The sequence below is a fragment of the Lepidochelys kempii genome, chromosome 1 (assembly GCF_965140285.1).
Source record: "Lepidochelys kempii isolate rLepKem1 chromosome 1, rLepKem1.hap1, whole genome shotgun sequence".
NCBI classification, from domain to species: Eukaryota; Metazoa; Chordata; order Testudines; family Cheloniidae; genus Lepidochelys; species Lepidochelys kempii.
This window is the reverse complement of record NC_136380.1, coordinates 177,539,065-177,550,348: the sequence shown is the minus strand read 5'-3', so window position 1 is coordinate 177,550,348 and position 11,284 is coordinate 177,539,065. Positions and strand designations below refer to the sequence as shown.

The 11,284-nt window shown below is 42.1% G+C and overlaps 1 protein-coding gene across 3 annotated transcripts in view; it reads left to right on the top strand.

The window, feature by feature from the left end:
* The first annotated feature begins 4,041 nt into the window (after positions 1-4,041).
* Positions 4,042-11,284, top strand: part of LOC140894923 (multidrug resistance-associated protein 1) — a 71,862-nt gene continuing 64,619 nt past the window's right edge. The window contains exons 1-2 of one of the 3 annotated variants that reach the window (XM_073303853.2): positions 4,042-4,264; positions 8,186-8,247. In XM_073303853.2, coding sequence (XP_073159954.1) covers positions 4,199-4,264; positions 8,186-8,247 — 128 coding nt within the window. In that variant the 5' untranslated portion in view covers positions 4,042-4,198. Of the gene's footprint in view, positions 4,265-4,345; positions 4,710-8,185; positions 8,248-11,284 lie in introns of those variants that run through there. The other 2 variants (XM_073303835.2, XM_073303844.2) reach the window with 2 other exon arrangements.

Genomic DNA, 11,284 nt, shown 5'->3' with positions numbered 1-11,284 from the left:
GGCTAAAGTATCAAAAACGGTAACAGATTTTTTCAGGTGTCAGAATCTGCTTTGATTTAATTTTCCTAGACCAAGGGTATATTTTCAGCTGGGCTAAGATCTGGCCTTCCATAGTTATTGGTACTGTTAAGACTTGCGAAATAATTTGGGGCGGAAATCTGAGTCATTTCACTTGTAGCTATGTGATTTGTGCCCATGGTTACTTATATGTACTAATAATTAAGATTATATGCACATTTTGTGGGTGTGATTTGCACCCACAAAAGGGATGTCACCCTTCCATAAATTTATCTTTCGGTATATTATTTGCTTGCTTTAAAATCAGGAATGCAAGCTTTGTGTCAATGGGTCAAAAGGTCACCTACGTGTTGTTATTGCCTCTGTGAGTAGCTTTTAATCTTTTACTGGAATGCTAATTTCTAACCCAACAGCAAGACAAGTGAATTACTACAGCAATTGTATGAAAAGAAGACAACTATTCCACTATTTACCAAAGGGAAAACATCACTGTCACAAAACTGTGAAAAATCAGAATAATGCAAGAAGAAATAATTTTCCTATTTTTCACTGCCTTGCTTATATTTGCAACAAAGTATAACTCATTACAGTAACAAACAGAAATGTACAGTGCTGTGGTTTTGTGCAAGAAAAGGGCAACAGAAATAATACTATAATCCTATTGAGTGGAAAGGATGACTTTGCTTTGAAATTTTTCTGTTACAAAAAGTTTAGGCTCAATGTAGACTGTTAATATTTCTATTACTATTAGTTTTTTTTAATCTTCTCTTTTTAATTGACCCAGTTCATTTAGATGTAAATATCACTTTGGATTGTTTGTGAAGCAAATAGTGTAACATTTTATTAATGCAAAGAAACCATTTTCAACTTGATTAGAATTGATTATTTCTAGTACCCAAATTGAATGAGATGGAAAGAGTAAACAGTATAGATGAAGAGAAAATTGAGAGTTGTAAATATTTCTATTTTATCATATATCACCGGTAAGTAAACTTGTTTTTTAAGGATGCTACCTGTAACCTGCCAATGTCCGTTTAACCAGAACTACCAGATATGCTACTTCCAGACAAGATAGACCCAATGGAAAATTAATACAACTATTCTGTGTCCTTGAGCTGTGTATGCTACACAATCTGCATTTAGGATTGTTAGAATCAATGAAGTAGGGGAAAGAATTCTGTTTGAGAACTGTTTGAGTCAGTGCATTATATGTATTGTAAAGCAGAAAATTTCCATTATATCTTATTTAGTATACACATAAGGAAAACACTGCGTCCAGCACAAAACACTGTGTGCAAAGTATAACTTCACTTATCTTGGTTAAGTGGAGAGAACATTACTTAAGATTAAACAGTTCTGTCTTGAGTCATAATTCATAGACTGGAAAAATTCCTACTCCAAAAATTATCTTGGTTTACATTTAAGTTTACTCAATTATGTTTCTCATCAAACACAATTACTAAAAATCTAGGAAGTCACTAGTTAAGGAAACATGAACCATCTATGCATATTTATAGGTATAGGGGCCTGATTTTCATTTATACTAAGACCTGTTTACATAACTCTGGGAATGTTACTGGACCTTAAAGGGAGTGTAAATGTAACTTACACCCACTTTGGCCTTTCTGCATTGTCAGGATGGGATAAAAGGGCCTTAGTGTAACTGAGAATCATGCCCATAAATCTTTACATTTTCAAACTTTTAAAAGTGGAATGGGATAGGAGAGTGGGGGGGGGCATGGAAGGATGGGTCTAAAGGGAGATCCAATGAGGTAGGGGAACATGCAGGGGATTAAGGGCAGAGCTTGGAGCTGGAGGAGGGCACGACTTGGATCAGATTCCAGTTATCCATATCTGTGAAGACCAAGATCGTGGACAGCTTTATTTTATTTTCAGGTGGTTCTAAAAATGGAATTGCAATCAGCTAATGCATTGGGCCTGGGTAACTTCAGTCTCCCGAGACTGCAATACTACCAGCTAGTGACCATTATTACTCAGCTTGTTCATTTGTGTGCAAGCTAGCATGCTGTTATTGTTACTTGTTTGCAGAGAGCCAATAGCATGCAAACATTTTGAAGAGCTTTATGAGATAAAACTATTCTCAAGTCTCATAAGGCCAACTTTGTCCCCACCTTCGGCCCCTCAGGTTTTAAACCACATACTGCTCATAAGATCAGAAAGTTGGGCCCAAGGTCTCTGTATCAAAGCCCTTTCTGTCATTTTAGAGCAGCCTATGCTCTGTGACAGGTGACAGCAGGCAGCAGTTAAGTAAAGGGTTCCAGCATGGAGGAATACATTATTATTTATTTTAGTGTCGAGCCTAATAGCTCCAGTTATGGATTAGGATCCCATTGTGCTAGGTGTTGTACAAACAGAACAAAAGATGGTCCTTTACCCAAAGAGCCTACAATCTAAGTATAAGACAAGAGAATACACATGGGGGAGTCCAGACGGGGAGTACAAGGAGAAAATATTGCACAGCATGACCGGCAGTGGTCTCAGCACTCCAACATTGTCGAGTTTTTTGTAGCAAAGGAGAGCTCTAAGGAGGAATCGGAAGTGGGACAAGGAGGTTGGTTTGCCAATGTTTATGGGGAGCTTCTCCTAAGCACAAGGGGCAGCATGAGAGAAAGCACAAAGGTACATGTTAGAAAATTTAACAAGTGAGCAGCATAGGCTGGCATCATGGGCTGACTGGAGGTGTGATTGTCATCTTGATAGTGAATGAGAGATGATAGGGTGGGGAAAGTGAAGACAAGCAGCTTGTTTGATGTGATACAAAAGGGGGAGCCAGTGGAGGGATTCAAAGAGAGGGGTGACATGATCAAAGTGACAGGCTAGGAAAATGATCTTTGCAGCAGCAGCAGTCTGAATGGACATGAGTAGGGCAAGTTGTATTTGTCAAGGCCAGTGAAAATGCACCAGTGATCAAGACGGGAGATGATGAAAGCTTGAACAAGTGATTTAGCTGTGTGGATGAACGGTAGTATCTTAGATGTTTTACATGTGGCAGGGGTGTGAGGATCTAGAGCGAGGTCCGAGTTGAAAATGGCACCCAGGTTACAGGTCTGAGTAACTGACAGGATGGTGGTGTTGGCTACAGTAATTGAGAAAGAAGATGGCGGAAGGCTTGACAGAAAAAGTAATACTCTGTTTCAGCTATGCTGAGCTTGAGCTGAACACTAAGCATCCCCAAGGAGATATGAGAGATAAGCTGAGATTTTAGTTTGGATAGAAGAAGACAGCCCGGAGTAGAGAGGTAGATCTGTTAGTTTTCAGCACGCTGCTGGTAGTGGAATTTATGTTTGCTGATTAGATTACCCAAAGATAAGGGGACCAAGGAGCGTCCCTGGTGAATCTCTCCCTGCCCCCAAAAAATTTAGAGGGAGAATGGGGAGGATCCTCCAAAGCACACGCTGAAGGAGCCATTAGAGGTATTACAGGCGTACTTCTGCCACCCTTCCCAACCTTGAGTAGTAAGTCCCTTAGTGTGCAAGGAGTCCCAGTGAGACTGGGGAATAAGATACTAGTCCACACAAAAAAGCAGGGGGTCAGAATTAGGCCCTGGGAAAGCCTGAAAGGCGAACATGAGCAGGAGGAAACCCTGCCCTGGCGGTCAGCTGCGACCCCAGCCTAACCTGTGTCCCACAGCGTCCAATAAAAAGCCCTTCTCTTTAACGCAACCGGAGAGCCCTGCTCTTGGAGCCGGGACCGCTACCTCGAAAAGCCTCCAGGGGGGATGTTAGCCCCGAACCCCTGCCTGTGCTCGCCCCCGCGCAGTCAGCCAGCACGCGGCTCTGGGCAGGGGCACCCGCTGCTAACGCGCAGCGCTCCCATTCCCTCCAAGGGGCTCTGGCCTCTGCCTCTAAGCCCCGGGGACGCAGGAACAGGCGGGGGTTGCTTCCCACCCCCGTGACCCGACCCTGCCGCCGCTTGCGGGCAGAGTGCGGCGACGGCCTTGCGCCTGGGCTGGGGCCAAGACGCGGAGGTGGGTGGTGCCTACGGGCCAGCTCCTCCCAGGCTCCCGGAGCTGCCCTCGGCACTGGGTGCCCCTTGGCTGTCACTCAGCCAAGCCCTGGCGGCTGCTACTACCGCCCTGCCCCGCATCCAGAGCCACCCCGAGCGGCTGCGGAGCCCCTGACGGCAGGCGCCCCGCGGGGCTGCAGGACGCGCTCGGATCATGCCGGCCGCCCTGCGCGGGCGAGGGGGCGGCTCCTACGAGCTCCTCCCTCCGCTCAGCCAGAAGGTAACCCGGCCCCGCTGGGTTGGCGAGGGGTCCGGGCCGCAGCCGCCGGGCGCGACGGTTGCGTGGAGAGCCCGGCTGGGGACTGAGCCCCGCTCTGCCCGTGCAGCCCGGCAGGGATGGGGCGTGGCGGCGGGCGGCGGACAGGGGCGCTTGTGCTAGGGCCGCCTGGCCTGTGCTGGGCCCCCTCCGGTCGCTCCCCCGCCAGCCGTGTACAGCGCACAGACCCGCCGCTCCCGCTGCCTGCACCAGGTCTGAGCCTGGCCCAGGCTAAAGTCACCTAATGGCTGGCTTGGTGGGGCTCGGTCCAGCGGTTTCCCCGGAGCAGTTCCATGCGATCACTGCTGGGGGCAGGATCCCGGGCTTCTTGGTCCCCTTGTTTTTTTAATGGAAACCTGGTCGTTATATGAGGCAAAACCAGGGAGGGGCGGTGCGCGGAAGTAAAAAGGTCCTAATCAAGAGTTAAAGGATTAGGGGGGAGGAAGGTGATTGCGGGATAGGGGCAGTCTTCTGAGGGCTCTTTAAAATGTGACGTTAGGTAAATATACCGTCTTGGAAATAGGGGTCAGGACTGTGTCAGGTCCCAGTGAGTCTCGCATCCCCTTTCTTCTGGCCGTTGTTTATCCGAGGTATCTTGCACATCTCGCTCCCTTCACTCGGATAACTCCAAGTGAGTCTCACATCACCTTTCTTTGGGAGGTCTTGTAACATCCCTCCCCGGTTTACACCCCTGACCCCTAAAAAAACAAAACAAAAACATGCTAGGAACCTTGCACTTCCTGCTTCCTCCACTTTGGTAAATCTTTCCTGCTATCACTCTTTTTAGGATTCTCCCTGTCCTATGCATTTTTTTCCTCTCCTTTACATTCTCTTTTGTGCCTCCCTCAGGCTAGTATTAGAATAAGTAAAATTCCATGAACAGAATGTAAACTGATTTCAGAGTAAGAGAAACCAACAAGAGGACGCTTTGTTTCTGTGCTTATCTTTCCCTTCCCATTCCTTTTCTGTGTTGTCTGTATAATTGTAAGCCTTTTCGGCAGAGATGGTCTCTCACTACATATTTGAACAGTGCCTAACACAATGGGACCTGAGTTGATATTTTAATATGAGAAAAAAAAAAAACCAGCCGTTTATGCTCTTAGATTAGAATTACAGTATCAGGGCCTGAGTGGTACACATGTAAAAGGATTTGCAGGCTGTAGTTTGGATCAAAGTGAGAGACTGGTGTGAAATTAATGCATGTGTTATGGCCTAAAAAACATATTATAATACATTACAATAATTTAAATTAAATTAAAAAAATAAGCAATATCTGTTGGCTGCCAAATTGTAAAGAAAACCAAACCATTGGCAGGATGTAAGTCACTGGATAAGCACCTGCAACCAGAGTTTGTGAAGCTAACCAGCTTTTGACAGCAGTTGCTTTTTTATTTTCAGGGGCAAAGAGTACATTTTCCTTATTTCACTTTAATCAACCTGTTAAGTTCAATGACTAGTTCACTTAAAAAGTTAAGAAACCAGTTGGGAAAATGGAAGGCCTGTTTTCCTCTTCCAGTCTTTGAATAAAAACTAAATGCATGAGGATGAGATTTAGTGGTTCTAAAATCTTGAAGGATGTGGTCAGTTCAATTCACTGACTACAGATACTACTTTGTTTGATTGTTTAAGAAATCATTTAGTTTTAAATGGCAAGCATGTTTTGATAAACTGTGATAAACTTTTTTCTTATTTATCCAGCACAGTTAAGGTAATTTTATTTAACAACTGAAACATTTTAAATGGTGCATTTTTGTGCATTTCTGATTAAATTTGAATTTCCAGCTTGACACAAGTCACATACGGAAAAAAAATTAACATCATCCAGTAAAAAAAAAAAAAAGGCATCACTCACCAGTTTATCAAATAATAAATGAAAGATTTAAGAATCTAAATAAAAATAAATTAAATTATATAATTGCTCAGATAAATGTGTATAGATATAGTGTGTCCTCCTGGTTAACAAAAAGAAGCTCCAAATTTAGTGTAAAGGCTATATTTAGTTGCAAATCAACATGTTTTAATGGTTAATGAGAAGCAACCTTTCTTTAGGAAAATAACTAAAAAATACCAATGCAAAACAAGATTAAAATCAGTTATTTAAATGAAGATTTCTTTCTTGCTGATTTAAATTATGATTAAAATCTATGATTTAAGTCAATCTACCTTGATGATGACACTGTATCATTAGTGTTATGGTAACATCTGCACTCAAAATATGTCCTGTATCCTTAGTAAAAAGTGCTGTTGCCTCTGGATAAAATATTTTTAGAAATTTTCAATTGAGCAATGATTTTCTTGATTGGACTGCAACTTTGGAGACTCAGTCAACCCCATTAAGGGTCTGTATATACTACAAATTAAAAATTAGCAAAGAAACATTTTCTTAATCATCAACATCATCATCAGAAAGTGCCTTCACTTCAGATTTCCCTCTCCTCATTCTCCAAATTGGAAAAATTCCCTAATTTTAAAAATTCAAAACAAGTCATAGGACTTAAAAGGTATCTTGTTGCTCAGTCACCATATCACTTGGCTCATTGAAGAGCACCTCCATGAGCTAGGAATGGGAAACCAGTCTATGTAACAAGATGGTAAAGCTGTATAATAAAACTGAACAAAAATCAGATTTTTTAATAACTAGCAGTGAAAGTAATACCAAATATTATTATAACTGCAAAAATAGTGATTCCCATTGTTTTGAGGCTTTAATACAGTGAAAAATACTAAAATAGGAAAATGTGCTTCTAAAAGCAGAAAGATTGGCAGGGGAACTCTGGAACAGGTGTAATATCTAAAAGTACTTTTAGATTGATTAGATTTTAGATTAATGCTTTTAAATAGGGTCAGTGTCAGGAAGTGAAAATGTGAGTGACTAGTCTGAGACAGTGCTGTAAACTTGTCCCGACATACACCCTTTGAATTAATGGGGAGGCAAGGGATGAACATCCATTCACAGATTTTAATCATAATTTAAATCAGCAAGAAAGAAATCTTCATTTAAGTAACTGATTTTAATCTTGTTTTGCATTGGTATTTTTTAGTTATTTTCCTAAAGAAAGGTTGTTTCCTCATTGGTTGGTAACCATTAAAACATGTTGATTTGCAACTAAATGTAGCCTTTACACTAAATGTGGAGCTTCTTTTTGTTAACCAGGAGGACACACTATATCTGTACACATTTATCTGAGCAATTATATAATTTATTTCTAGTTAGATTCTTAAATCTTTCATTTATTATTTGATAAACTGGTGAGTAATGCCTTTTTTTTACTAGATGATGTTTAATTTATTTTCCCCTGATAGTTTAGTTGGCCAAATAGTAAGGCAACAATTTTTAGTTTTAGAAATTTTAAGGTAGTTTTACTTATGTTAGGCCTGATTCACTGTTGCTGTAGTTGTTTACATCAGTGCAAAGTGGGTAAAAAACCACTACCAGATCAATGTAAAATGGTAGCATTTTACATCCACTTTCCACTGGAGATGAGTTGTGCCCATTGAATCAAGTAGCCTTAAACCTCTCTCTCATTCCATGTGTCTTCTGTGTTAAAGAGAGAAGGGAGATAGTTGTGGCACTTGATCATGATGAGGAGAAAATCATAGCAGTAAATTCTAGTATTTAGGTCTAGGTTTTCTGTGTTACCTAGAAAATATAGGTTATATCACTGGAATATTAAATATGAAGAAAATTTATTTTTAGTTACAACTTTGTGTACTGGACTTGGAGTTTATTATCTGAGATATATAAATTTAACTCACATTAACATTGATCCAGGGGAGAATGGTTCTCTTAATGCTTAAGTTTCTAAGGAAAAATGTGAAGTACAGATTCATTTTCCTCTGCCTTTCAAATAACATGAATTGTGTTTGGTTTATTTTTATTAATAGAAATGCAGTCCTGAAGAAAATGCTTCCTTCTTCAGTAAGATAACATATTCCTGGTATAGCAGGTGAGAATTAAAGTTATTTATTAGTGCTTATGCTCAGTTGGTTTAGGCACAAGTCATACATGCATTCCATCCCTTTATGCAACCTTGCATTTTAATCCAGAATGAGTGTGCTATTAAAACAGTGTTCTAAAGCCACAGTTTGCAATTCCTACAAGTCACTTCTTAACAGTTACTTCCTAATGTACTGGTCCTGTAGTTCTAGGCACATACTAATGTTTTAGATTGCCTGATTCTTACTAATAACAAACAGATAATGTTTAGCACTTTAATTAACAATTATAAAATGCTCTAAGTCAGTGGGAGCTATGCACAAGATCCCCTTCATTAGAAAATACACATGTATGTTTCCCAGTGTTGTGTGTGGTAATACAATTACCAGAGTAAATATTTTGGTGTGACCTACAGAAGATTAGTCAAGTAACCCTGTTGATCAGTTATGACTAATTTTCTGTGTATTCTTCTTTAATGTATGTTCTCTCCTTCCCTCCAAGTCATGTCATTTAAACAAGTGATTAAAAACCCCTCTCCTCCTTAGGTATAGCATACCTTCGTATGAACAGAAAGCTCAGCTACTTTAGGTTGGACTGCCTATTGTCATTTAACATTCTGTAGGATATTTCAAGCAATTTCACGTTTTGTCTCCTGACCATTACTCATTATTAGCACTTCTTCTACATCACGTGCTTAGTCTGGAAATACTGTCAGTCAAAATAAACAGTGAGGCACGTAAGTGTATAGTGTAAGCCTATAGTCCTGAGAAAGAGAAATATTAAAAATATTATTAAAGTCAGTTTACAAGTAACAGCTGTTTTTTGCTTTGTTCTACATTACTATTGTAATATTCTTAAACTTTAGTATCTGATTCTTTTTTGCTTAGCCTAATTTTCAAACTTTCACATTATATGGTGAAAACCTAACTCCATTAAAGTTAGAGTTTTGTCATTGATTTCAGTGGACCCAGGATTTAATCCATGGTCTTGAATACAGTAGTGTTGCAAGTTAAAGTTTCCAGTTCTCGCACAATTTGCATAACATTTAGAACTCATCACTTTTATTACAGACATTGACTTATGAATATTAAGATCACAACTTTCTTCAAAAATAGAAAGGTTCAAATTTTGTTTAAGGTTTTGATTTTCTTGTCTGTCTGTGCAAAACTTGGTGATGGAAAAGGTTATCCATGTGCTCTGTATACACGCATATATGCTATAATCTCCTTGAGGGAGCTCCTTAGGATTTCTGTAACATAAATACTACACAACTTGTTGCAATCAATATTATTTAAACTTAAGTGTCCTTTTTGGAGAGCTCTAAAAGACTTATTTAAAATGTTGTTTTATTAGATAACGTTCTAAATAAATCATGTATTACTCTCCAGTAAAGTGTAGTTGCAGCCTTCTTGGTCCCAGGATATTAGAGAGACAAGGTGGGCATAGATGACTTGTGCCTCCCCATACTGGTGGGGCACAATCTAAAGGGGAGGACACATGACCGCCCCACATGTCTCCTCTGCCCAGTGACTTCCCACCCTGCGCCCAGTCCAGGGCTGACAGTCTCCCCCGCACCAGGTTACCTGCGGGGGGAAGCTCTGTCCTTCTCTCCCTACATCTCCCCACCAGCATATTCATCTACTCTCTCTGGCAGCCAGGTGGGGAGTGGGACGGAGCCATTTCTGCCAGAGAGAGCCTGGCTGGGAGGCTACACCTTGCTCTGACTCTGCTGCCAGGGACAGGAGCCGAACATGCCGGGAAGTACAGGGGGGATTCTGGCTCACTCGGCCCCTGTCCCTGGCAGCAGAGCCTAAGTGGGGGGCAGCCCGCTGTCACCCCAGCTGCCAGGGACCATCCGAGCAAGCTGGAGCCCCCTCTCCACCCCTGGCATGTTTCCAGCTCACTTGGCCCTGCTCCTGCTGAAGCCCCAAGCCCCAGCAGGTGTGCCCTGTGGGGCTGAAGCCCCAACATCCCTCTCCTCACTGGGCAGAAGCCCCTACCCCACCACTCCACTGCAAAGCAGAGTTCCAGAGCTTCCCCTTTCCCTCCTCGCCCCCCCGCCTCCACCCCCCGGGCCTGGTAGGTGGAGAATGGGATGAGGGGGAGTGGAGGTCTCCGAAAGCCGCACTTTAACTGTAAAAGAACTGCATGCAGCTCATGAGCCACAGTTGGGCCACCCCGTAATAAGCCATAAATCCAGCGTGTCTGATCAGTCCATTATTTTTTGTGCCTAGCAGAGTAATGAATTTAAGCTCCCAGGCTCATCTTTTGAAAGTGTTGTGGAGCTTTCCTTTAAGGATGGGAACTGAGAGGTCAAATGTCGTTTTGTGAAAAGTAAAAAGAAAAGGAGTACTTGTGGCACCTTAGAGACTAACTAATTTATTTGAGCATAAGCTTTCGTGAGCTACAGCTGTTAGCCGACGGCCAAGGATGTTTGGTGAGGTGCCAGCTATGCCCGTTTATACCATCCGTGACTTTAACCGCTAGGACGCACTGTCCCTTCGCGGTGGGCAGCCCGGGCTAGGCTGACGGATGCCCCAAGGTCCTAACCACCCGTGACTTTAACTGCTAGAGCTCAGAGCTCCTTCGCAGCGGGCAGTCAATACTGACTGACAGGTGCCCCAATGGCAGCACTAAGAGCCTCTCCACACCCGTGACTTTAACTGCTAGAGCTCAGAGCTCCTTCGCAGCGGGCAGCCAGGATTGACTGACAGGTGCCCCAAGAGTTTGCCCCGTGGAGGCGGCACAACTCAACGCTAGGCTCTTAGTACTCTCACCTAATGGCCAGGCTTTAGAGCCAAAACGGCTGAGGTTCTTTAATTGTGTTGGCTGCTTTACAGTAAACCAGAGAAAACAAGCCAGGCTTATGCATAAATGGTTACCAAAATTTATTAAGCTAGATTCTAATCATGTGGTTACAAAATTGCTAGTGCCTACTTATTTAAATGTAGAGATGTTACACATACAAACAAGTTACAAAACTGAAGCCACAATCCCAAAGAAAGAAAACAAAGTATAGAGCTCTATTTCAAAATATGTGTACACTA